The sequence below is a fragment of the Apteryx mantelli genome, chromosome 41, assembly GCF_036417845.1.
Source record: "Apteryx mantelli isolate bAptMan1 chromosome 41, bAptMan1.hap1, whole genome shotgun sequence".
NCBI classification, from domain to species: domain Eukaryota; kingdom Metazoa; phylum Chordata; class Aves; order Apterygiformes; family Apterygidae; genus Apteryx; species Apteryx mantelli.
Window position 1 is genome coordinate 228,191 of NC_090018.1, and position 23,241 is coordinate 251,431.

The 23,241-nt window shown below is 69.2% G+C and overlaps 8 protein-coding genes across 13 annotated transcripts in view; 5 read left to right on the plus strand and 3 right to left on the minus strand.

The window, feature by feature from the left end:
* Positions 1 to 1,939, plus strand: part of HUWE1 (HECT, UBA and WWE domain containing E3 ubiquitin protein ligase 1) — a 29,022-nt gene extending 27,083 nt beyond the window's left edge. The window contains exons 77-83 of the mRNA XM_067315072.1: positions 25 to 165; positions 284 to 571; positions 658 to 763; positions 1,030 to 1,147; positions 1,218 to 1,399; positions 1,482 to 1,672; positions 1,757 to 1,939. Coding sequence (XP_067171173.1) covers positions 25 to 165; positions 284 to 571; positions 658 to 763; positions 1,030 to 1,147; positions 1,218 to 1,399; positions 1,482 to 1,672; positions 1,757 to 1,859 — 1,129 coding nt within the window. The 3' untranslated portion in view covers positions 1,860 to 1,939. The remainder of the gene's footprint in view (positions 1 to 24; positions 166 to 283; positions 572 to 657; positions 764 to 1,029; positions 1,148 to 1,217; positions 1,400 to 1,481; positions 1,673 to 1,756) is intronic.
* A 1,994-nt stretch (positions 1,940 to 3,933) lies between these two features.
* Positions 3,934 to 7,201, plus strand: GNL3L (G protein nucleolar 3 like). The gene is made up of 13 exons (XM_067315058.1): positions 3,934 to 4,014; positions 4,103 to 4,270; positions 4,358 to 4,438; positions 4,535 to 4,670; positions 4,751 to 4,854; positions 4,961 to 5,105; positions 5,189 to 5,276; positions 5,356 to 5,521; positions 6,129 to 6,271; positions 6,356 to 6,492; positions 6,595 to 6,719; positions 6,798 to 6,972; positions 7,052 to 7,201. The coding sequence occupies exons 1-13, from the start codon at positions 3,961 to 3,963 to the stop codon at positions 7,102 to 7,104; spliced, it is 1,575 nt and encodes a 524-aa protein (XP_067171159.1). The 5' UTR covers positions 3,934 to 3,960; the 3' UTR covers positions 7,105 to 7,201.
* Positions 7,202 to 7,262: 61 nt separating this feature from the next.
* On the minus strand, positions 7,263 to 12,318 carry ITIH6 (inter-alpha-trypsin inhibitor heavy chain family member 6). Its single transcript, XM_067315073.1, has 13 exons — positions 11,570 to 12,318; positions 11,246 to 11,356; positions 10,917 to 11,164; positions 10,664 to 10,833; positions 10,441 to 10,557; positions 10,192 to 10,363; positions 9,036 to 10,118; positions 8,818 to 8,844; positions 8,684 to 8,722; positions 8,560 to 8,598; positions 8,345 to 8,476; positions 7,882 to 8,265; positions 7,263 to 7,787 (listed from the first exon to the last, which is right to left on the minus strand). Exons 1-13 carry the CDS (start codon positions 12,139 to 12,141, stop codon positions 7,564 to 7,566), a joined length of 3,318 nt encoding a protein of 1,105 aa, XP_067171174.1. The 5' UTR covers positions 12,142 to 12,318; the 3' UTR covers positions 7,263 to 7,563.
* Positions 12,319 to 13,615: 1,297 nt separating this feature from the next.
* LOC106497494 (non-structural maintenance of chromosomes element 3 homolog) lies at positions 13,616 to 15,773 on the plus strand. Its single transcript, XM_067315075.1, is given in 12 exon segments — positions 13,616 to 13,689; positions 13,876 to 13,938; positions 14,035 to 14,136; positions 14,247 to 14,310; positions 14,445 to 14,524; positions 14,605 to 14,699; positions 14,835 to 14,914; positions 14,987 to 15,029; positions 15,114 to 15,176; positions 15,438 to 15,472; positions 15,475 to 15,551; positions 15,639 to 15,773. Coding segments are annotated over 11 exon segments (753 nt in total). The 5' UTR covers positions 13,616 to 13,689; positions 13,876 to 13,896; the 3' UTR covers positions 15,711 to 15,773.
* A 59-nt stretch (positions 15,774 to 15,832) lies between these two features.
* PFKFB1 (6-phosphofructo-2-kinase/fructose-2,6-biphosphatase 1) lies at positions 15,833 to 18,788 on the minus strand. Of its 4 annotated transcripts, XM_067315087.1 has the most exons (14): positions 18,550 to 18,652; positions 18,346 to 18,471; positions 18,177 to 18,273; positions 18,027 to 18,093; positions 17,846 to 17,920; positions 17,702 to 17,758; positions 17,487 to 17,608; positions 17,198 to 17,405; positions 16,757 to 16,903; positions 16,569 to 16,673; positions 16,345 to 16,474; positions 16,211 to 16,273; positions 16,038 to 16,102; positions 15,833 to 15,941 (listed from the first exon to the last, which is right to left on the minus strand). In XM_067315087.1, the coding sequence occupies exons 1-14, from the start codon at positions 18,635 to 18,637 to the stop codon at positions 15,882 to 15,884; spliced, it is 1,410 nt and encodes a 469-aa protein (XP_067171188.1). In that variant the 5' UTR covers positions 18,638 to 18,652; the 3' UTR covers positions 15,833 to 15,881. The 4 variants fall into 4 exon arrangements, with proteins under 4 accessions (XP_067171188.1, XP_067171191.1, XP_067171190.1 ...); XM_067315090.1 differs by lacking the exons at positions 18,346 to 18,471; positions 18,550 to 18,652 and adding an exon at positions 18,722 to 18,788; XM_067315089.1 differs by lacking the exon at positions 16,038 to 16,102.
* On the plus strand, positions 17,284 to 20,443 carry HSD17B10 (hydroxysteroid 17-beta dehydrogenase 10). Of its 3 annotated transcripts, none has more exons than XM_067315093.1 (5): positions 17,284 to 17,362; positions 19,255 to 19,419; positions 19,511 to 19,675; positions 19,758 to 19,995; positions 20,070 to 20,443. In XM_067315093.1, the coding sequence occupies exons 1-5, from the start codon at positions 17,339 to 17,341 to the stop codon at positions 20,258 to 20,260; spliced, it is 783 nt and encodes a 260-aa protein (XP_067171194.1). In that variant the 5' UTR covers positions 17,284 to 17,338; the 3' UTR covers positions 20,261 to 20,443. The 3 variants fall into 3 exon arrangements, with proteins under 3 accessions (XP_067171194.1, XP_067171192.1, XP_067171193.1); XM_067315091.1 differs by lacking the exon at positions 17,284 to 17,362 and adding an exon at positions 18,748 to 19,015 and having other exon boundaries at positions 19,244 to 19,419; XM_067315092.1 differs by lacking the exon at positions 17,284 to 17,362 and adding an exon at positions 18,941 to 19,015.
* A 615-nt stretch (positions 20,444 to 21,058) lies between these two features.
* On the plus strand, positions 21,059 to 22,734 carry NAA10 (N-alpha-acetyltransferase 10, NatA catalytic subunit). The gene is made up of 8 exons (XM_067315068.1): positions 21,059 to 21,155; positions 21,290 to 21,388; positions 21,514 to 21,572; positions 21,711 to 21,756; positions 21,873 to 21,988; positions 22,103 to 22,147; positions 22,239 to 22,323; positions 22,436 to 22,734. Exons 1-8 carry the CDS (start codon positions 21,135 to 21,137, stop codon positions 22,658 to 22,660), a joined length of 696 nt encoding a protein of 231 aa, XP_067171169.1. The 5' UTR covers positions 21,059 to 21,134; the 3' UTR covers positions 22,661 to 22,734.
* Positions 22,735 to 22,741: 7 nt separating this feature from the next.
* WDR45 (WD repeat domain 45) overlaps positions 22,742 to 23,241 on the minus strand; it is a 3,817-nt gene continuing 3,317 nt past the window's right edge. Inside the window, exon 8 of the mRNA XM_067315074.1 lies at positions 22,742 to 22,753. Within this exon, the coding sequence (XP_067171175.1) occupies positions 22,742 to 22,753 (12 nt within the window). The remainder of the gene's footprint in view (positions 22,754 to 23,241) is intronic.

Genomic DNA, 23,241 nt, shown 5'->3' on the forward strand with positions numbered 1-23,241 from the left:
CTGAGCTGCTGGCCCTGGCCCCAGGTACTTCCGGCAGGAGCTGGAGCGCCTGGATGAGGGGCTGCGCAAGGAGGACATGGCCGTGCACGTCCGCCGCGACCACGTCTTCGAGGACTCCTACCGCGAGCTGCACCGCAAGTCACCCGAGGAGATGAAGAACCGCTTGTGAGCGCCCGCCCCGGACGCCGGGGTCCCTCAGCTGGGGGCAGGGAGGGCATCAGGGGTTGTGTCGGGGGGCAGGCAGTGGCCCGGCCCCCCCTGACATGGTGCGGCTCCCCCCCAGGTACATCGTGTTCGAGGGCGAGGAGGGCCAGGACGCCGGGGGGCTGCTGCGCGAGTGGTACATGATCATCTCACGGGAGATGTTCAACCCCATGTACGCACTGTTCCGCACCTCGCCGGGCGACCGCGTCACCTACACCATCAACCCCTCGTCCCACTGCAACCCCAACCACCTCAGCTACTTCAAGTTTGTGGGGCGTATCGTGGCCAAGGCCGTCTACGACAACCGCCTGCTCGAGTGCTACTTCACCCGCTCCTTCTACAAGCACATCCTGGGCAAGTCTGTCAGGTGAGGGGCTGGGGGCGGGGCCCGGGCCCGGGCCCAGGGTGGGGCCTGGGGCAGCACTGACACTTCCCCCCCCCCCCCCCACGCAGGTACACGGACATGGAGAGCGAGGACTATCACTTCTACCAGGGCCTCGTCTACCTGCTGGAGAATGACGTCTCCACCCTGGGCTACGACCTTACCTTCAGCACTGAGGTGCGTGAGGCCCCATCTCCCCCCCGTGTCCTCTTCGTGTCCCCCCCCCTCATGTCCCCATATGTCCCCACATGCTCCCTGTTTGTTCCCGTGTGCCTTGTGTCCCCCCACGTGTTTCCCATGTCCCCTGTGTGTCCCTCACACATCCCTGCATGTCCATGTGTCCCCCCCGCATGTCCCCTGTGTGTCCCGCATGTGTCTCACCCCCGTGCATCCCCTGCCCCGTGTCCCCCCTGGCAGGCTCTCACCCCCCGCACTGCCCCCAGGTGCAGGAGTTCGGGGTGTGCGAGGTGCGGGACCTGAAGCCCAACGGGGCCAACGTGCTGGTGACAGAGGAGAACAAGAAGGAGTATGTGCACCTGGTGTGCCAGATGCGCATGACTGGTGAGTAGGGGGCCGGGGGCCGGGGGCTGGGGCTGGCGCCGAGCGGCCCTCACCGGCCCACCCCATGCAGGCGCCATCCGCAAGCAGCTGGCCGCCTTCCTGGAGGGTTTCTACGAGATCATCCCCAAGCGCCTCATCTCCATCTTCACGGAGCAGGAGCTGGAGCTGCTCATCTCGGGGCTGCCCACCATCGACATCGATGACCTCAAGGCCAACACCGAGTACCACAAGTACCAGGGCAACTCCATCCAGGTGGGGGGGCAGCAGCAGTGGGGCAGGGGGGCAGTGGGGATGGGGGGCCGTGCTGACAGTGTCCGTCCGTCCATGCCTGCAGATCCAGTGGTTCTGGCGCGCGCTGCGCTCCTTCGACCAGGCCGACCGGGCCAAGTTCCTGCAGTTTGTCACGGGCACCTCCAAGGTGCCGCTGCAGGGCTTCGCCGCCCTCGAGGGCATGAATGGCATCCAGAAGTTCCAGATCCACCGCGACGACCGCTCCACTGACCGCCTGCCCTCGGCCCACACCTGGTACTGCTGCGGGGGGTGGGACTACGGGCAGGGGTGGGGCTAGGGGCAGGGGTGGGGCACCCCTGACTCCACCCGCTTCCCCAGTTTCAACCAGCTGGACCTGCCGGCCTACGAGAGCTACGAGAAGCTGCGGCACATGCTGCTGCTGGCCATCCAGGAGTGCTCCGAGGGCTTCGGCCTGGCCTAGCCCCCCTGGACGCTGGGGCCTGCGGGGGGGGGCGGGGTGGAGCACGCACGACAAAGGATCTCTATAAATATATATATATATTTTTTGGTTTCGTTTGCATTATTTTTTTGTTTTGTTTTCCTCCCCCTCCTTCCTTTTCTTAATTTTGTGCTTTTGGCCCCGTTGTGAGGTGAGCGCTGTGTGGAGGGGAGGGGGCAGGGAGGGGAGGCCCTGCCCCCACAGGGGGGCTGGTCACGCCCCCTCCCACAGGGGGGAGGGGTGTGAGGGCAGGGGGGAAGGACCCCCCTGGCTACAGCAACAGCCCTGCCCCTCCCTCCCCCAGGAAAAAAAAGAGAAACCATAAAACAGAATAAAATGCACTCTTGGTAAGGCCGCTCCGGATCGTTCTTGGGGCAGGGGCGAGGGGCCCCAGGCGTCCAGGCCCGGGCAGGGGAGGGGTGGCAGCCATCTTGAGCAGGTGACATCACAGAGGGTAGATGACATCACAGAGCTGTGTCACAGAGGTGGCGATGTCACAGAGCGGGAAGCTGTCCCTGGTGCCGGCCTGGTGGGGCAGGAGGGAGCCGGTAGGGGATGATGGAGGCAGAGCTGCCTGAGGAGGCCCCACTCCCGGGGCCGCTGCAGCTGCAGCTCCAGACCGGCGAGTTCGGGCTCCTGCGTCGCATCCGCGTCTTCGAGAGTGACTTCGTCCAGGTGGGTGGGATGGGAGGGGGCGGGGCTGGTGGCAGCAGGGGCTGGGCTGATGGCAGCCCCACTCCCAGGTCAGCCGGCGTGGGGAGGTGCTGGACGTGCACAACCGCATGCGGGTAGTGACGGTGGGCGTGGCCCGCACCAGCCCCGGCATCCCAGTGCCCAATGTGCTGCTGCTGGCCCGGCCGTGTGCCCCACCCCCTGCTGCAGGGGTGGAGCTCACCAGGTACTGCCCCCCCACTCCCCGCCCCCCACCCCTGTGCCTCCCCCCCCACTGCCGCCGCTCATGGCACCGCGCAGGCTGCTGCCGCTGCGCTGGGTGCAGGTGTCAGTGCAGGACGCGCTGCGGGAGCAGCTCCGGCTCCGCTTCGCCAACGGCCGCAGCTTCTACCTGCAGCTCTGCCCCTGCCCTGGCACCCCCGGCCTCTTCGACCGCTGGGCCTGCCTGGTGCGTGTGCTCCGCCCCCCAGGTGAGGCCCCGCCCCCTGCACCAGGCGAGGCCCTGCGCCCAGTGGGTGGTGTGGCCCCTGAGGAGGCTCCGGGGGGGAGCGCCGAGGCTGAGGGCAGCAGAGCCGGGGCACCAGAGCCCCCGCCCCGCCCCTCCTCCCTGCCCCAGCCTGTGGATGGCGGCGGCAGCCTGCCACCCCCCGACCCCCCCCGGAGCCCTCCCAGCCGTGCCGAGGCCCCGCCCCCCATGCCGCGGGGGCTGAGCCCACCTGCCTGCAGGAAGGCGTGCAGGTGAGTGGGCGGGGCTAGGGGCGGAGGGCGGGGCCTCGCCGGGCCCTCCCTCCCCCCGTTGACACCCATTGGCCGTCACAGGCTGCGGGAGCTGCCGGCAGCACAGAGGAAGCCGTCATACGGTGAGGGCCCGCCCCGCCCCCAGGGCCCGCCCCCCGGGACCGGGACCGCCCCTCACCCGCGCCCCGCCCATCTCTCCGCAGGGCGGCGGCCCAGCCGCATCGTCGCCCTGGTGAAGTCTCTGTCGGGCGCCACGCTCGTCCCCGGCAGCGGGAAGCGCTGACGGGGGCGGGGCCTCGCTGGAGGGGGCGGGGTCTCGCTGGAGGGGGGCGGGCCTGGGGAATAAAAACTTGTTGCAGGGCGCGTGGCTGTGCTTGGGGGCGTGGCGTCCCGGGAGGAGCGGGGCTGCAACCCGGCAGGGGGCGGGGACGGGAGCGCCTACCCCTCACGCGTCGCCGGGCGCCCCGGAAGCCGCTCTGCTGGCCGCCGGAATCGGTGCCCTTATATAGAGAGAGAAAGGAGCGGAAGTGGCCTCGCGCGCAGAGGCAGTAGCGGGGGGGGGGGGAAATGCCCGGCACCCGGAAGTGACGTTCTATCGAGGCGGAAGAGCGGGAGGAAGGCGCAGGCGCGGCGCGGCGCACGCTTCTGCCGGCGGAGGAGCGGCGCGGCCGCCATGGCGGGGCGCCGACAGTGCCGCCAGGCGGCGGCCGGGCGGCGGCGGGGCCAGGTGAGCCGGGGCCGCGGGCCGGGCAGCGCCGGGCCGGACAGCGCTGCGGGGCCGGGCCGCGGTTCCAGCCGGCTCCTTCCCTCTGCAGGGGCCGGGCGCCGGGAAGAAGGAGCCGGGCGCGCCGCGGCTGCGGGGGCGACAGCGAGGGGCCGGCACGGAGGCGGCGGCGCGGGCAGCGGAGCTGCTGCGGCGGAGGCCGGGCCTGGCCGAACTGCAGGACGACGCCCTGCAGCGGCAGCGTGCCTTCGAGCGCAAGGTGAGGCCCGGGCTCCGGAGCCCTTTAACGGGGGGGGGGGGAGGGGAGGCGCCGAGGCCCCCCCCCCCTTATGGCGTGTCCTTGCAGGCGGTGGAGGGGGCGGAGCCGGCTGAGCCCCGCCCCCGGGGCGAGGCGTCGCTGCGGCGCTATGGGCAGGAGCTACGCAAGGTGAGTGCATGTGGGGGGCGTGGCCTGCGGGAGGAGCGTGGTCTGACGCGACCCCGCCCCATCCTGGCACCGCCCCCTCCCTCCCCACCGCCGCAGGTGCTGGCAGCATCGGATGTGGTGCTGGAGGTGCTGGACGCCCGTGACCCCCAGGGCTGCCGTAGCCCCCGGCTGGAGGCCGCCGTGCGCCGCGCTGGCCCCCACAAGCGCCTCGTCCTCGTCCTCAACAAGATTGGTATGTGGGGGCAGGGGGGCACCTGAATGCCTGGACCCCTCTTGCAGCCCTTGGGAGACTCACCCCCATGCCCACCACAGACTTGGTGTCCCGCGATGTGGTGGCCAAGTGGCTCAAGTTCCTGCGGACTGAGTTCCCCACCGTAGCCTTCAAAGCCTGCACGCAGCAGCAGAGCCGCAACCTGGTGAGTGCCAGGCGCCGGGGTCCCCGGGGGGGGGGGGGGTGCCTGGATGCCGGCCCCCCCCCCCCCCCCCCAGCCTCACCCCACTGTTCCCTCCTCCCCATCACAGAAGCAGAGCTGGGGGGCAGCAGCCACGGTGCCGGAGGAGGTGCTGGCCGGGGCGGGCTGCGTGGGGGCCGACTGCCTGCTCCGGGTGCTGGCCAACTACAGCCGCTCACAGGATGTCAAGACAGCCATCACCGTGGGTGTCGTGGGTGAGTGGGGGAGGGGGTGGGGGGGCCGCCCAGATGCCTGGGCCCTGCCACTGACCATCCCCCCCGGCCGTGCTGCCTCGCAGGGTTCCCCAACGTGGGCAAGAGCAGCCTCATCAACAGCCTGAAGCGGAGCCGAGCCTGCCGTGTGGGGGCAGAACCGGGTGTCACCAAGTAAGCCATGCCCCCCTGGGCAGGGTGGGGCAGGGGGTGTGGCTGGCATGGCCCTGTCCTGATGTGGCCCCACCCCCAGGTGCCTGCAGGCAGTGCAGCTGGACCGGCGGCTGCGGCTCCTGGACTGCCCCGGGGTGGTGGCGGGGGGCCCCGGGGCCATCCTGCGCGGGGGCCTCTGTGTCCAGCGCCCCGCTGACCCGCTGGGCCCCGCCGCTGCCATCCTGCGCCGTCTCCGCCCCGAACAGGTGGGGCCTGGTGACCACAGGGGGGGCTATCACCACGGCGATCGCAGGGGACATGGGCGGGCTGTGGTGGCTGGGACAGGTGGGCGGGGCTGTTGCTGCAGTGACTGCAGGAGATAAACCCTTGAGTGGGACTGTCACCATGGCAACCATGGGGGCAGGGTACCCTTGGGTGGGGCTGCTGCTATGGTAACTGGGGGGGAAGCCTCAGGTGAGGCTGTCACCATGGTAACCACAGGGTGGGACCCTCAGGTGGGACTGTTACTGGGTGGGGGGACCCATTGGGTGGAGCTATTGCCATGGCAGCTGTGGGGAACACCCTTGGGCAGGACTGTTGCTATAGCAACCGCAGGGGAGATCCTCAGACAGGGCTATCTCCATGGCAACCATGGGGGGATCCATGGGTGGGGCTATCCCCATGGCAACCATGGGGGGCCATCACCATGGCGACCAGAGGGGTTGGGGACCCTGTTGAGGGGCGAGGCCCTGTCACCATGGCAACAGAAAGGAGTCCAGGTCACCGCAGCAACTGAGGGGCAGAGCCAGTGGGGGGCTGGGGGCATGGCCAACAGGGCACCAAGCCCTGCCCCCACCCCTGCCCCCACCCCAGGTGCAGGAGCTGTATGGGGTGCCCCCCTGCGAGGACCCCCAGCGCCTGCTGGCGCTGCTGGCCCGGCGGCAGGGCCGCCTGCGCCCCGGTGGCCGCCCCGACGCCCGCGCCGCCGCCGCCGCCCTGCTGCGCGACTGGACCAGGTGCGCGGGGGGCCGGGAGGGGCCGGGAGGGGCAGCCCCCTCGCGCCCCCCCCCCCCCCACCGCAAGCCCCTCTCCCCCCGCAGCGGGAAGATCTCCTATTACACTGTCCCCCCCGCGGCACCAGCTGCCCCCACCACGCTGGACGCCCGCATCCTGCCGGCCCTGGCGCCCGCCCTCGACCTGGAGGCCCTGGAGCAGGGTGATGCGGAGGCCCTTGCAGGTGAGAGCAGCCCGGTGGGCCCCGGCATCCAGGCTTGCCCCCCCCCCCCCCCCCCCCCCAGCATGGGCCCCAGCATCCCGGCTTACCTTGCCGCCCCTGTAGTGCTGCCGGCTGTGGCCACCGGCATCGGCCTGGCGCCCTGCGCCCCCGAGGAAGAGGAGGGCTCGGGTGATGAGGACAAGCAGGAGGACGAGGCCATGGAGGACAGTGATGGCGGCAACCTGGAGGTAGAGATGGGGTGGGAGGGGGGAAGAGGGTGACACACGGCCCCGCGGCACTGACGCTGGCCCTGTCTCTGCCCCCAGCTCGGCTCTGTGACAGTGGAGCTGAAGCCACGGAAGGCTGGCGCCACCGCAGCCGCCCCAATGCCACCTCCTGCCGCCCCCCGCCTGGAGGACGTGGCCGCCCTCGACCCGCTGCTGCAGGGCCAGGGGCTGCGGGCCGCTGGCAAGCGGAGGCGGAAGCTGCAGCGGCGAGCAGGTGAGTCCCAGGGCCCCCCGAGCCCCTCCCTGTCCCCCCCCCGACCCCCCCCTCATTGCTGCCGCTGCCCTTCCCGCAGAGAAACTCGCCACCAAGCTCTCGGAGACGTTGACGGCTGCCATGCAGCTCTGAGCGCCACCCTGGCACCCGCCGTTGCCACCGCCACTGAGGTTTATTTTTCACAGAAATTATTTTAAAACACTCTGGTTGAAATAAAAGCACAGAAGCATCCAGGCATCCGGAGGCAGTGGGGGGGCACCAAGGGGACCCAGGCGTCCAGCTCACCAGGCTGCGGTGGGTGCCCCAGGCCCTGGGGTGCTGTACTGGGGACCCAGCAGTTGGGGGTCTCCATGTCCTTGGGCTCCGAGGGGGTCCACGAGGTTCCCATGTCCTCAGGATCCAGCTGTATCTGGGGGTCTCTGTGTCCCCAGGCTCCAGTTGTGTCCCCGGGGCCATGGGGATGTAGCAGCCAGGGCTCCCCACGTCCCTAGGGCCACAGGGACCTGGCAGCCAGGGATCCCCGCATCCCAGGGCTCCAGTCGCACCCCGGGGCCATGGGGATCTGGCAGCAGGGTCCCTCTGTGGTTGTCATCAGGCGCTGAGGAGGTGGGGGGCGAGGAAGGCGGCGTAGGGTGCCCCCAGTAGCGCCGCCACGTTAGGACGCTTCACCAGCCAGCAAGGCGCAGGCCGGGCCAGGCCGCGGGGGCCCCGCAGCGCCTTGGTGACCAGCGTGGCCGGCACCGCCGCCCCGTCGCCGCGCAGCCAGGCGGCCGGTGGCCCCGGCACCAGCTGCAGCCCGGCACCACGGAAGAGGCCTGCGCGGGGCGAGAGGGCCGGCATCACCCACACCGCAGCGTGTGTGTGCGTCCCTCCCTCTCCAGGGATGGGGACTGCAGTGGTGACACTCACCCAGCAGCCCACCAGCATCGGGGGACAGCCCGCGGCCATCAGTCACGTAGAAGCCCAGGTGGTCACGCTGCAGGGCGCTGGGGCGGCTATAGCGGTGCCGCAGCACCACGGCAGCCAGGCGGGGGCCCAGGCGGAGGCGCAGGTGCCCCCCCGGCCCCACTGCCAGTGCCAGCGGGGGCCGGGCCAGCTGGGCCGGGTGGGAGAAGGGCAGGGCCAGTGGGGGCTCCCCACCAATGGTGACGCCCCACAGGGTGATGGTGACGGTGGTGGCAGGGGCCCCTGGGCGGGCCAGCACCACGGCGAAGGCGTCGAAGAAGGTGCGGGGGCGGCGTGGGGCAGCGGGCCACGGCGGGGCACCCACCAGGCGCCCGTTGACCGCCAGCCCTGCGGGGGGAAGGGGCCCGGCCCCCATCAGGCACTGCAGGGAGGGGGATGGGGACAGGGGCGGCGGTAGGGACAGGGCCGTGGGCATCCATCTCACCGCGGCGCGGGTCGGTCACCAGGCGCACGATGTCCCCCGGGCGCCCATCCAGCGTGAAGCAGAGGGTCTGCGCCACCCCTGGCGGGCGGGCAATGAAGTGGGGGTCCCCGTCAGCTGCAGGGGGGGCATCACTGGGGGTCAAGGGGGTGCTGGGACCCCCTCCCTGGCTCCCCCCCCTGCCCCCGGCACCCCCTTACTGGAGGAGGAGAAAGTGAGGAAGGTTGGGCTGGCAGCGGCTGCGGCAGGGAGAAGGAGGTTAGTGCCGGCGGGGGGGGGGGGACGCAGCCCCGTTTTGTGCCTTGTCCCCCCACCCCGATGTACCCGCGTGATCCTCGTCCGCGTCGTCCTCACCCGCAGGCTCTGCAAGGGAAAGGGGGCGCTGTCAGGGGAGGTGGGGGCAGTCCGGACACCTGGGCCCTCTCTGCTGCCACCGGCGGGGGGGGGGGGGGATTTACCTGCATCCTCCTCGTGGTCTGGCAGCCCTGTGGGGGGAGAGGAGGGAGAGGGGAGTTGGGGGGCTGGGACATGAGGTGGGGGCCCGAGGGTCCCAGCCATGGGGTGATGGGATCACTGGCGTCCTGGCTACAGGGTGACAACAATCCTGGGGATCCCAGATACAGGGTGACGGGATCCTGGGTGTCCCAGCCGCAGGGTGACGGGGCCCCGGCCTCACCTGCGACTGGGAGGATGGTGTAGACAGCTGGCGGGTCGAGGGACTCCACGAACTGCGTGTCCCCATCTCCGGGCGCGAGCAGCTCGGCCTTGTCTGGCGGCAGCAGCAGCATGGCGTCCCCGGGGCCCTTACAGGGGCCCGGCGGCACGGAGCCAAGGGCCGGGGCCACGGTGCCGGCTGTCCCCAGCCACACCAGCTCCTCCCCAGCAGTGCCCATGGCTTCGGGCTGGCTCGCTGGCACGGTGGTGGCCGGCCATGGCGCGGTGACACTGCCCAGCGTGGCTGTGGCGGTGCCGGACTCAGTGGAGGGGGTGGCCGTGGGGCCCTCCTCCTCCTCCGGCGTGACAACCACCAGTGAGGTGACGGGGGTGACGAAGTGGTACTCGAGGGACAGGTTGGTGGCCTGAGCGGCAAGCAGGCGGCGGGCGTCTGTGTTGTTAGCATGGAAGCGGGCCCGGAGCAGGTCCTGGATGGTGAAATAGGCCCAGAGGCGCCGGACGAAGGCGCCGATGAGCATGGGGGGCAGGGCGCAGCTGGGCGGCAGCTCGGTGGCATTGGCAGCCGTCTCACCGCCCAGGTGCAGCTGTCCCTCCTGGCCACGGCCCGTGGCACGGACACGGAGCCGGGCCGCACCTGGCGGCACCTGGCCAGCCACCACCAGCTCAGAGCCCTGGAAGTAGTTGGGGAAGAGGCTGCGGGTGAGGTGGTGGGCGGCCTGGCCCGGGTAGGAGAGCTGCACATCATGGAGCAGGGGGCTGCCGATCTCCTCGTAGAAGCCAGCCAGCTGCAGGGCAGCGTCGGCATCCTCGTAGATGCGCCGGGCCGCGCCGCGGTTCTCCAGGGCCAGGCGGCGCAGCAGCCCGTAGTCGGCGTCGGCACCGAAGGCCAGGCCGAAGAGGGAGACAGCACCGGCCAGGGCGCGCCGGGTGTTGGCCAGGATGCGGGCGCCCGCCGTCACCCCCGCCGTGGCCTCGCCGTCTGTCAGGAAGACGAGCAGCGGGATGCGGCCGTGGCCTGGCTCCGCGGCACGGCTCCGGTTCAGCACGGAGGCGGCCGTCAGCAGGGCTCGATTGATGTCGGTCCCTGCGGACGTGGCGGGGTTACGGCAGCCAGCAGAGCGCCAGCGCCACCTATTCCCCCCCAGCCCGACACTCACAGCCCTCGGCCTGCAGGCTGTCGACGAAGCGTGTGGCGCTGTGGACGTGGGGCGCTGTGGCCGGGACGGAGCCATCCGCCTGCCACACACTGATGCCCTCCGAGAAGGCCACGATGTTGAAACAGTCGTGGGCACGCAGCTCCCGCAGGATGGCGCGCATGGCCACCTTGGTCTGTGGGCAGTGGTGGCGCGGGGTGAGCGCATGAGGGGCTGCAGGCACAAGCCCCCTTCTCTCGCCGTCTGCTCTACCTGCTTCATCTTGGTGCCGGTCATGGAGCCGCTGACGTCGATGACAAAGACGATCTCCTTCTGGATGGGGGGCAGCCCCCCAGGCGCAAAGAAGTGTACAAAGTAGCCATCGTACATCTGGGGACCGGGGGGGGGGGGGGACACGGAGCAGTCAGGGGTTTGGCGGGGGCCTCACATGGCTCCCCACCGTCCCAGCACATCCACGTCCCCCCCTCTGCAGCACCTGCACGTCGCCAGCGATGTCCTGCCGTGCCACATCATACTGCACCACAAAGTCACCAGCAATGCCGGCGCTGGAGAAGGCGGCCTGCTCCTCAGGGCTGGGGGCGAAACGCACCCAGGCACAGTGGGTGCCCTTCTCCACGCTGGCGGAGGGTGGTGGGGCAGCCTCCCCTGCAGTGGAGGCGAGGGCATTATGGGCGGTTGCCGCGCATGTAGGACAGAGCAGGGGCACTGGGATGAGGCGGGGGGGGCACCTTGGAGGGCGTTGGTGAGCAGGCGGCTGGTGCGCAGGGGCAGCACACGGACAAAGCCGAGGCCAGCGCGCTCCGCGATGCTCAGCTCCACGCTGAGGCCGGGCACCACCTGGCCGGGGCGGACGCTGACGGCGTGCTGGTAGTGCCCCAGGCGCCGCTGCAGCAGCTCCTCGTAGCGCAGCTCGAAAGCCACGGTGCTGCCCGCCGCCACGCTGGCTGAGACCCGGAACCGCTCCATTTCCCGCTCACTGTGAGTAGGGCAGCGGGAAGGGTCAGGGCGCCTCAGCCTCGGCCCCCGCCCCAGCATGCTGCTCTGCTGCCGGCCTCACCGGGTGCCCACGTGGGCTGCCGTCTTGCCCCGCTGGCGGGCCTCCTCGTACAGCTTCTGGGCCTGCTGCTTCTCCTTCACTTCCGCCACATAGGCCTTGCCATTGGCCGTGCTGGGGGGGGGGCAAAAGCGAAGGGAGATGGTCCCACAGCGCCCCCAGGCCCCTTCCCTGAGGGACGGGTGGCACAAGCGCCGTGGGGAGCAGTGGCGGAGGGCACAAGCATGGCCAGCCCACGTGGGACGGGCGTTGGGGTGCAGGGTTGGGGGGGGTGAGCGGCAGGGCCCGGGGGTCCCGCCCCCCCCCCCCCCCCCAGGCCACGCTCACATGGTGAAGTTGGAGACGAAGGCAGCGGCAGGCAGGTCCAGGTCGAAAGTGGCCTCACGGGGGCTGGCGTGGGGGTTGCGCAGGGTGCAGCGGACCCAGGTGGAGGCATAGCGGGAGACAATGGTGGAGTGCACGGCAAAACTCGTCACCGGCAGCTGCAGAGCAGGGAATGAAGCAGGCACCGGCCCCCCTTCCCTGCCACCACGATCGTGTCCAGCACCGGCAGGCTGGAGGCCGCCGGCCCTTCCCCACCCCGCAAGGCAGGACAGTGGCCGGGCTTCCCACTGCGGCAGCATGCGGGGAAGGGGGATCCGCACTGCCCGGCCATGGCTGCTGGGCCGGGGGGGAGTGTGTGTGTGGAATCCTGCATCCCACCACCCTGGCAGTGCCCAGGAAAGGACCCCGCTCACCTCCTCGCTGAGGGGCCAGGCGGCAGCGGCGACGGGCAGGAGGCAGAGCAGGGCCGTGCAGCTGGCCAGCGCTCGGCCCAGCCGCTCCATGCTGAGGCGAATCCCCTTCCTCCAACGTGCCACTTTTTTTTTTTTTTTTCCCCTCGTCTTCTTCTTCTTCATGGGTTATTTTTTCCCCTTCCCTTCTTCCTCTGGACCTACAAATGTGGCATTCACAGGAGACAAGCTGGGATTGTGTGCAGGTTGGGGGCTGGAGATACGCCAGGGCCTGCTGTTCCCTGGGAGAAGAAATGAAAACAACATGCTCAGAAGAGCCTGTGTCTTTGAGGTCGGAGTTTTTCTTATTTATTTTCCCCTCCTCTTTTTATTTTTTTTATTTTTTTGCTTTCTTTTCCCCTCTTTCTCTACAAGAGGAGGCAGAAAGGGGGGGGGGGGGGGAAAACGATTAAACTGAAAGGTAGAAACTGAGCGTGAGTTTGCCATTCCCGCCCCAAGGGAAAAACTTCCAGACCCTCCAGCTGATCCCTGGCTGCGGTTTGGGGAAATCTGGGGTCAAGCGGAGGGAGGGAAGGTTGTTTCTGGGCCCGTGGGTGGGAATCGGCCCCCCTCGGCCAGGTCTGCGGCCATCAGCCTGCTCCCCCCCCCCCGCCTTAGTGCTTCCTCTCCCCCAAAACCCATCTCTGCCCCTGCCAAAGGGCTCGGGAAATGGGGACTTCCCAGGCAGACGTGGCAGGAAAAGAGGAAAAAAATAAAAAAACCTGGCCCAGCTGCCCCAAGGGTTTCCACAGCCCACACGGGAGCAGGGGGGACATGGGGCCATGAGGCAGCGCAGCCCGGGGCGCGCAGGAAGCCGTGCTGAGCCCTTGGCTTTGCCTCAGCAGGTGGAAAGCGGGGGGGGGGGGTGCTGTTTTTTTTTCTTGTTTAATTTGTAACTTGTTGTGTATAGGGTGTGGGGGAGTCATTTTGGCTTTTATTTTGTTGTTTTTTTTCTACCTGAAAGGAAGGGGCAAGGAGTGACCGTTGGGCGGGGGGGGGGGGGGGCGCGGGGCGTGAGGCAGAAGTTTTCGCGCCTTTTTTTGAACCTGAGGGGAGGGGGCGTGAGAGGGAGCGGCCGTTGGGCGTCACTAGGCAACCGCTTTGGCGCCTTTTTTTTTTTTTTTTTTTTTTTTTGAACCCGAAGAACGGCCGTTGGCGCGGGGTGGTTGGGGGGGGGGGTGGCGCGAGGCAGCCGTTTCGGCGCCTTTTTAAATTTTATTTTTCTTCTATTATTATATATGATTTCAGTACCTGAGGGGAGGGGGGCGCGAGACAATTCCGGTGCCTTTTTTTAAATTTATTTTTAATGTGCGCGGGGCCGTGGGGGGGGGGGGTCGGGAGCCGCGGGAAGCCTCGCGGGCGTCAGCAGGCACGCGGCACGGCGGAGCGGGGCGGGGGGCGTGGCCATGCCGCTCACCCAATCATAGTCGAAGCAGCGGCTCTGGGGGCGTGGCTTTGGGCAGCCGGTGAGTGGGGTTCCGTGATCGCGCGCGAACGGGAGCCGGGGCGGGGCTGTGAGGGGAAGGGCCAATGGGAGCGCGAAGGGGGCGGGCCCTCGCGCGGGGGGCGGCTCGGGCGCATGCGCGGGCAGTGCGCGCCGCCGTCTGCGCAGGCGCGGTGGCAGTGGCTCGGTGGCAGCGGGCGGCGGCGGGCTGCGCCGCTCGCCCGGCGCAGGTGGGTCCTCGTTCGGGTTATCGGAGCCTCTGCGGGCCTCTGCCTCATGTCCGTAAGGTTTCCACGGGGAGGGCCGATGGGTGAAGTCTCCGTGGGGGACGGGACGGGGGGAGGAGGAGGAGGAGGAGGAGGAGGAGGATGTCTGATAGCAGCTTTGGTTCCTCGTGCTCTTGCTTGCTCTCACAGGTGCCCCTGGAGGGCTGAGAAATGTCCCAGAGGAAGCGCAGCAAAGGGTCTGGCTTCTCTCAGGTAGGGAACCTGTGCCCCCCTGCCCTGCGTGGGACCGAGATCCCCTTCCCCACCCATCTGTGGCAGCAGCATAACACTCCTGGGCTTTCCGTGCAGGGTGAAGAGGGGGACGATGAGTGCGTTCTGAGTCAGACGCAGGCATTCAGCCAGGGGCCCAGGAATCTGGAGAGACACTCCCAGGAGCAAGTGGATCAGAAGGTGGGTGGAGGTAATCCCCTGACCTGTGCACTCTCCCTCCAGGTGAGCGTGTGTCTCGGTCCCTCCGCTATCACCCAGTTCTTGTCCCTCCCTCCTTCCTTGCCCTGTAGGTCAGTGAGCTGGTTCAGTTCCTGCTTGTGAAGGACCAGAAGAAGATCCCCATCAAGAGATCAGGTGAGTGTGGGGGATCCCTGTGCTCCTGCCAAAGCTTTTGGGCTTCAGGAAGTCTCTGTGTAACCAGTGCTCCCCTTGCATGGCTTTTCTTGGGGTCTGGGCTCCCCGCAGTGATGCCCTTTTCTTTTCCCCAGATATTCTGAAGAAGGTCATTGGTGAGTACAAGGATGTCTACTCGGAGATCGTCAACCGGGCAGGCAGGACCCTGCAGCAGGTGGGGACGCAGGCAGGGTGGAGGGGGCTATGCAGGGGGCACCCGGGCTTTTCCCCTGGGTAACCCTGGGCCTCCTGCAGGTATTCGGGCTGCAGCTGGTGGAGATCGATACCAAGCACCACGTCTACATCCTCATCAGCACCCTGCCCCGTGCCGAGGGGGAGAACCTGCGACAGTGAGGGGCAGGCGGGGCTCTGGGGGGGGGGGGGCCTGGACAACTGGGTCCCCTGGCTGCTCAGGGAGGGGTAGGGCCTGCAAGCAGGCTCTTGTCCCTTCACTGGCGGGTGATATGGGTATCTGGGTGCTGCAGGGACGACCAGACGGCCAAGCTGGGCCTCCTCACCGTCATCCTCAGCTTCATCTTCATGAAAGGCAACTCTGCGAAGGACGGTAAGCCCTGCCCCCTCACCTGGCCCTGCTCCCTTGCCTGGCCCCACCCCCACTGAACACCCTCTTTTCCAGGGGCTGTGTGGGAGTTCCTGCGCCGGCTCCGTGTGCACCCCGGGTAGGAGCAGAGGAATGGGGGCGAGCCCTGCTGCTGGGCCACCTTCCGGGCCGGCACCACCCCCTGACCTGTGCCTGTCTCCAGGGAGCGACACGAGGTCTTCGGGGACGTCAAGAAGCTGGTGATGGAGGAGTTCGTGCGGCAGAAGTGAGCGAGGGGGACGGTGGGAGAGCCAGGAACCCGGACACCGGGGTCCTCTTGGGGTGGGCTGAGGGCACCCCGGCGCGCTCAGAGCAGCCACGGCGCCAGCCGCAGCCTGGCTGTTTATACCGCACCGCAGAGAAACTGGCGCCTGCCCCCTGCGCCCGGCGGCCCGAGGGGACAGCGCCGGGCTGGGACGCGCTGGACACCCCCCCTTCCCTGGGCCGGATGTCTGGGCTCGCTGATGGCTCTTCCCCCTCCCTGCAGGTACCTGGAGATCAGCCCCATTCCCCTCACGGACCCATGGAGTTCAAGTTCCAGTGGGGCCCGCGGGCCACCAAGGAGACCTCCAAGAGGGAGATGCTGCGCTTCGTGGCCAAGGTGAGGCCGTGGGGAGGGGGCTGTGGGGGGGGCGCGGTGCCTTGGGGCTGGACCTGACCTCCCCTTTCTCTTCTCCCCGGCGCCCAGATCCAAGGCAAGGACCCTGCCTTCTGGACGAGCCAGTTCAAAGAGGCCGAGGGGTCTTCCGGCCCCCTCTGATCCCCTCCCAGGATGCCCAGGCTGCGCCTGCGTCTCCCCCCTCACCCCAAATAAAGATCCCCCCCCCCCCAAGGCTGTGGGCAGCACTGTGGTTCTTCCCCTGCCAGCACCAGGCTCGGGCCATCGGTTAACATAGTGTTTACTGGGGGGGGGGTGGCGTCCAGGAGGGCCTCAGTAGTGCTCCGGCACAGTGAGCAGGGCTTCGGCCGTGGGACGGCTGACGTCAACATTCTGCGGGCACCAAGGTGGGGCCATGGGGTGGAGGCTCCCCTTGGAGCCCCTCCCTGGGCCATTAGCAGAGGAGGTTAATTAGCACCCCAGACTCACCTGGGGCCGCTCGCGATGCGTGTTCACAGCCTCCACGTTGAGGAAGATGGACTCCACTTCGCACCCTGGCGCCCCCGGGGCAGAGAAGGGATCAGGCGGGAGCTGGGGGGGACGTGGGGATGCTGCGGGGCCCCAGGTGGGCTTGGGGGTCTCACGCCACCCCATGCGCTTACCATAGGCCACAGGGGTCAGCTTGAGCACCGTGTGCAGGGGACACTTGAGGTAGGGCAGCTCCTCTGTGGGGGAAAAGAGGGTGAGGGGGCTGCGGGGGGTCCCCGGGGCTGGGGGGTCCCCGGGGGGGCCGTACCCGCGCTCTTGTCCAGGAAGTAGGCCAGCAGGCAGCGCATGACTGCCTGGTGGCAGATGACCAGCACGTTCTCCTGCCGCTCCAGTTCCATGATGACAGGCTCCAGGCGCTGCACCAGGTCCTCGTAGGACTGGGGGGGCCGTGGCACGGTGAGGGGGGGCTGCCCTGCTCTGGGAGCTCCGCTGGCAGGTGAGTGCCAGCGCCGGGGCCCCCTCTCCACCCACCTCGCCCTTGGGGTAGCGGTAGCGGTACTTGTCCTGGTCGCGCAGCGCGAACTCCTGTGGGTAGCGGGCCTGGATCTCCTCGTAGGACATCTCCTCGCACACGCCCTGCAGGGCAGCGGCCCCATCAGGGATGCCAGGGCCTCCTGGCCCCCGTGGGGGCAGCGCCCAGGTGCCGGGGCCCCCCTCACCGCGTCGATCTCATTGAGCGCCTTCCACTGCTCGTAGGGCACGTCCAGGGCCTCGGCCGTCTCAATTGTCCGCTTCATGTGGCTGGTCCAGACCTTGAGGTCCCGGATGTGCTGGTTCCGGATGAACTCAGCCAACGCTGTGGCATACTGGGGGGCGGGCTCATGTCTGGCCATGCCTCCTGGGGGTGTGGCCTGACCAGATAGCCCCACCCCTTGCTTGTGGCCCCACCCCTGTGGCTGCCAGCTCTGCTCCTTTGCTTGTGGCATGGTGATAAACCTGTGCTGGGCCTGCCCCTGGGGGCGTGGCCTTCTCCCTTAGCCCCACCCCTCAGCTGTGGCTCTGCCCCTGGGGGTGTGGCCTGCTCCTTAGCCCCACCCCCAGCTCTGGCCCAGAGCAACAGCCCCACCCCTGGGGGCATGGCCAGGGCAGGGCCCGCCCACCTGGCGGCCACGGGGAGAGAGCCCCGAGTCGCCACCGATGCGGCCACGCAGGTTGAGCTGGCTCTCGCCGTGGCGGCTGAGGTAGATGGTGCGGGGCGTCACGTGGATGTTCATGAGGTAGTACACCGTGCGGCTCTGCACATGGCCCTGCACCCGGTTCGCCAGGTAGCGCACCCCCACGTCGAAGATCTTGATGTAGGACAGCCCGCTGCAGGGGGGCGGGCGGGGGGTCAGCCCGGATGCCTGGGTCCCCCCAGGCGGCCACCGTGGCGGGGGGGGGGGGTGTCACCTGTCAAGTTGGTCGTCCAGGGGCTCGTAGGTGGCCTTGTAGCAGTCAATGCGCTTGAGGAAGTCGGCCACCACCTCCTCCTGGGCACAGCCCTTGTAGTCGGGGCTGCTCAGCTTCACTTGCTGGGGGAGCCGTTAATTGGGGGAGCTGTTAATTGGGGGGTGGTCCAGGGCGAGGGGGGGTCAGCCCAGTGCAACCCCCCCCCAGGGCCTCACCTTGATGTTCTCCTCAATGACATTGGGGTCATCACAGATGGACTCCACAAACAGCACCTGGGGGCAAGAGGGTGCAAAAAGGGGTGTTCCCCCCCCCCCCCCCCCCCGCTGCCATTCCCCGTCCCTGTCCCATCCCGCTGGTACCTTGTAGCCATTCTCCTTGGCAAACTGCAGGATGAGGTCCCGGCGCTCCCGCGTGGTGTTGGTCGCGTCAAACACCTGGGGGGGGGGCAGAGCCAGGGCAGTGTGACCCCCCCCAGGGAGGCATTTTGGATGCCCCTGGGGGGGGCATTTTGGGCAGGGGCACAGGAGGGGGGTTACTTACCGCCACCTGCCCATCCTCGAAGCTGAGGTAGGTACGGACATCCTGGAGGGCGGCCAGGGCACATTGCCTGCGGGGGGGGAGGGCAGCGCTGTAAGCCCCCCCGGTGCCACCCCTGTGCCCCCCCTAGTGCCCCCCTGTCCTGTCCCGCACCTGCGGACCCGCATGGCCTCCTGGTTGTCATGGCGGAAGAACTCGTAGCTGCTGTAGCTGCGCACGGCGTCGCGCCGGTACTGCCCCACGTTGAACACTGCAGGGCAGGAGGCAGCGGGGAGTTACGGTGCCGGTGCCCCCCCCCCGGTGCCCCCCCGCCCCGGCATACCGCGTGTGGGGGTGCCAATCCAGTTGAGGTAGCGGGTGAGCTTGCGGGAGATGTAGGTCTTGCCGCGGGCCGGCAGCCCCACCAGCACCACCATGGTGGGGCAGTTGGTGAACTGTGGCACCGAGGCTGTGGGAGGCGGTGGCGGCGTCAGCGCCGGCCGCCCCCCCTGTCGCCCCGGGGCCGGTGCGCGCCCCCCCCACTCACAGCCGCGGCGCTGGCGGAGCCGGCGGGCGCTCAGCGGGATCCAGACTTTCTGCAGCGGCGTCTGCGTGAGCTCCCCCGCCGCCGCCATGGCCACGGCCGCGGCCGCCCTGCCGGGTCAGCGCCCCCCGCGCCCGCCCGGTCAGCGCCCCCCGCGCCGCCCCGCCCCGCGCACCGGGGATCCGCGCCGCCTGCTCCGCCATGGCTCTGCCTCCCCGCCCAGCCCGCCGCGCCGCGGAAAGGTCAGGGGAAACGCTACACCCTGGCGCCGGGCCGCGGCGGCAGCCGGGCCGCGGGGCGGGGGCGCCCGGCCCCGCTCCCCGCCGCCGCTTCCCCTTTAAGCGCCCCGCGCTCGCGCGCGCCCCCTCCCCTTTAAGAGCCCGCCCGGCGCGACCATTGGCCGGCGGCCGCGGGGGCGGGGCGCGGCGCGGGGAGGGGGAGCGCGATGGCGGCGCTGAGGAGCGTGAAGGTGCCGCGCGGCGGCGGCGCCCTTACAGGAGCCGCGGAGGGACGAACCTAGCCGGGGAGCGAAGCGGGGCGGGCAGGGGGAACCCGGGGGAGCGGGGTGAAGGGAGGCCACGGTGATGGGCATGGGGGGGCAGGAGGCCATGGTGACAGGCACAGGGGGCGGGAGAGACTGTCCTGGGTGGCAGGAGGCTATGGTGATGGGCACGGGGGGTGTCTCTGACTGCACCAGGACTCCCACAGGGCCTGGTGGGGCTGGTGACCGGCGGTGCCTCAGGGCTGGGCCGTGCCACGGCGGAGCGGCTGGTGCAGCAGGGCAGCCGCGTGGTGCTCCTTGACCTGCCCACATCCGAGGGGCCTGGGCTGGCCCATGAGCTGGGCGACCGCTGTGCCTTCGCCCCCGCTGATGTAAGGATGCCCAGGGCATGGTGCTGGGGGCAGCCCCAGGGGCTGCACTCTCCCTGCCATGGTGGTGGCATGACCTGGCCTCTCCCCGCAGGTGACATCCCCAGAGGATGTGGCAGCGGCCCTGGAGCTGGCGCAGAAGCAGTTTGGGCGGCTGGACCTGGTGGTGAACTGTGCTGGGATCGGCATCGCCATCAAGACCTACAACAGCAAGCGGGACAAGGTGCATGAGCTGGAGGACTTCCAGCGCGTGGTCAACGTGAGTTGGGGCTGGGGCAGGGGCGGCCACAGTGCCAGACATCATCCCCCACCAGCGCCAACACGGCATCCTCCTGCCCCAGGTGAACCTCGTGGGCACCTTCAATGTGATCCGCCTCAGCGCCAGGCTGATGAGCCGCAACGCGCCCGACGCCGATGGGCACCGGGGGCTGGTGGTGAACACGGCCAGCGTGGCCGCCTTCGAGGGGCAGGTGGGGCAGGCGGCCTATGCTGCCTCCAAGGGTGGCATCGTGGGCATGACGCTGCCGATCGCCAGGGACCTGGCGCCACTGGGCATCCGCGTGGTCACCATCGCACCAGGTAGGGGGCTGCAGTGGGGCCGGGGGGGGGGGCCATGGGGTGGCCCCACAGCTCACTGGCTGCCACCCCTGCAGGGCTCTTCTCCACCCCGCTGCTGGCGGGGCTGCCCGAGCGGGTGCGGAGCTTCCTGGGCCAGCAGGTGCCCTTCCCATCCCGGCTGGGCCACCCCGGCGAGTTTGCCCACCTGGTCCTGGCCCTGGCTGAGAACCCCATGGTCAACGGGGAGGTGGTGCGGCTGGATGGGGCCCTGCGCATGCAGCCCTGAGCCCCGTGGGGATGTCGCTGCCGCCAGCATGCCGCTGCCATGGGGGTGTCACCACCATGGGGATGCCATGGGACTGCCACGGGGACCACCACCACCAGGGAGACACCCCAGGACCGCCAGCGCCTCGGGGATGTTGCTGCGCTGGGGCCACTGCCGGCCCCCATCAATAAAATGTGACTCATCTGTCTGCCTCCCGGCTCTGCGCTGTCCCGGGGACCCAGGCGTCTGGGTCCCCCCCCACTCCCCGGGGACCCAGGCATCCGGGCCGCGCCACCCCCCCCTCCGCGCTGCTCTGGAGAAGGTCACCAAAGGGAGCAGGGAGGAGTCTCAGCGCCCGCCCCCTATCCACAGCTCTGTCCCCATTGGTTGGTGTGGCTGCCAGTCCCCCGCTGCTGTCAGCTTCCACAGCGGGATTGGGTGGGAGTTGTGGGTGGGCGGGGCTAGCTGGCAGGGTCATGCTCCTCGCGCGGCGCGCCCCCCGGCACGTGATTGGCTTCCCCAGGTGAGCGCTCCCCCGGTGGGTGTCCGACTGACGCCACTGGGTGCCTCGTTCCTGGTTGGCTGAGACCCAAGGGGGCGTGGTCCTGGGCAGAGCAGGCCGGTGATTGGCTAGTGCTTTTGTTAGTAGGGGGGCCGGGTAAGTAGGGGCGGGCTCAGCCCATTGTGGCAGCTGATTGGCCGCGCAAGCCTCCCCGCTCTTTGGCTGTCGGTGCACCGCTGGGAGGTGCCCACCAGGCGGGGGCGGGGCAAGGTTCCGATTGGCTAAGCGCTCAGGGGGGGGGAGCCGAAGCGCGGGTGGGGCGGGCCTTCCGCCGGAAGCGGCCCGTGCGGAGAGCGAGGCCGAGCCGGGCGCGAGGCGGCGGAGCCGGGAACCATGAACATCCGGAATGCGCGGGTGGGGCCGGGAGCTTGGGGGGGGGGCGGACGCCTGGGTCCCCAGGGGGCGGGAAAGAGCGGGGCCCTTGGGGGGAGGGGGAACGGGGGGCCCCGACCGCCCGAGCCCCGGCCCTGACGCCGCGCTGCCCGCAGCCCGAGGACCTGATGAACATGCAGCACTGCAACCTGCTGTGCCTGCCCGAGAACTACCAGATGAAGTACTACTTCTACCACGGGCTCTCCTGGCCCCAGGTGCGTGCCCCGGGTGCCCCGGTCCCCTCCCCTCGGGCGCCCCGGTCCCCCCCGGGGGTCCTCCGGGTGCAGCCGGACGCCTGGGCCCTCTCCTGTCAGCCCTCTGTCTCCCCCCCCCCCCGCAGCTCTCCTACATCGCCGAGGACGAGAACGGAAAGATCGTGGGCTATGTCCTGGCCAAGATGTGAGTGCGGCCGGGGGGGGCCTGGCCCCCTCCCTGGGCCCGTGACGGTGGGGGGCTCCTGGGCGGTCCCCTCCAACCTTCTGGGGGGCAGCAGGGCTGTGGGTCCCCCCCCCACATCTCACCCCCTTCTTCCGACAGGGAAGAGGACCCGGACGACGTCCCCCATGGGCACATCACGTCCCTGGTAGGCTGGTGGGGGAGGCATGGGGAGCATTAGGGGGGTTTGGGGCTCTCTGAGTGCCCTTGGGGGGGGGTTGGGGGTTCCTTGGGGAGCCCATGCACCCCTGCTGCCCCCCCCAGGCAGTGAAGCGCTCCCACCGGCGCCTGGGGCTGGCGCAGAAGCTCATGGACCAGGCGTCGCGCGCCATGATTGAGAACTTCAACGCCAAGTATGTCTCACTGCATGTGCGTAAGAGGTGAGCATGGCCCCCAGAGCCCCCCAGAACAGGCTGCGGGGGGGGTGATTGTACCCCCCCCTTGGCACTGGGCCAGGGGGCCCCAACTCACAGCTTCTGTCTGTTTTCTGGCAGTAACCGGGCGGCTCTGCACCTCTACTCCAACACACTCAACTTCCAGTGAGTGCTAGGCACTGGGGGGACTGCGGGGGGGGTGCGTGGGGGGGGAGGCAGGACAGGCGCCCCCCCCGAAACGGCCGCTTCTCCCCAGGATCAGTGAGGTGGAGCCCAAGTACTACGCGGATGGGGAGGACGCCTACGCCATGAAACGGGACCTCACCCAGATGGCGGATGAGGTAGGACTCCCTCTCCCAGCCCCAGGGACACCCCCCTGGGCCCTCCCCTGCTGCCATGGGGCCCCCTGGGGTCCCTTGTCCCCCCACAGAGCGCCGCTGTCTCCCCCTGCAGCTGCGGAAGCAGGTGGAGCAGAAGGAGCGGGGCCGCCCAGTGGGGCTGGGGCCTGGGGAGCCCCCCCGGGGCGAGGGCTGCGGGCCCGGGGGGGCCCCCCCAGGCATGGCGCTGCCCCCCCCCGAGGACAGTGGGGCCGACAGCAAGGATGTGAGTGAGGTGAGCGAGGCCACCGAGAGCACCGACATCAAGGATAGCTCCGAGGCCTCCGACTCCGCCGCCTAGGGGGGGCCCTGGGGAGGGTGTCCCCCCTGCCCCCCCCCCGGCTGCAGCTGGGGCAATAAACCTCTCCTCACTCACCCTGTCTCATTTGTGTGGCTGCGCCAGGGGCAGCAGGGGGTTGGAATCTGCCTGGGGGGGGATTTTCTCTCCTGGTGGGGGGGGGGGGCAGGTAAGGCAGGGCAGGGGTGGGAGTCTGTATCTGCCCCACTCTCCCTGGTTGGTGGGGGTGTGGCTTGTGTGCTCTGCCCTCGGTGGTGGGGGTGTGGCCTCCTGGCAGCTCCACCACCTGCACCCACAGACTGGTGGTGGCATGCTGGCCAGCAGATGGGGGCGTGGTCTCAGTCTGCCCCACCCTCAGGGGTGTGGATTGGCAGCGGCATGCCAAGAGCTGTGGCTAGGAGCAGGGCCACCTGCCCACCCCCACCCTGTGCTCAGCCCCTGGCAGCTGCTGGCAGCGCAGCCCGGGGGACGGAAGTGACAGTGCTGCTGGGGGGGGGGGGGCTGGCAGTGAGACCGGGGCCAGCTCGGGGCTCCTACTCCCAACGCGGTGCTTTATTGACGTCCATTTTATACAGAAATCATTA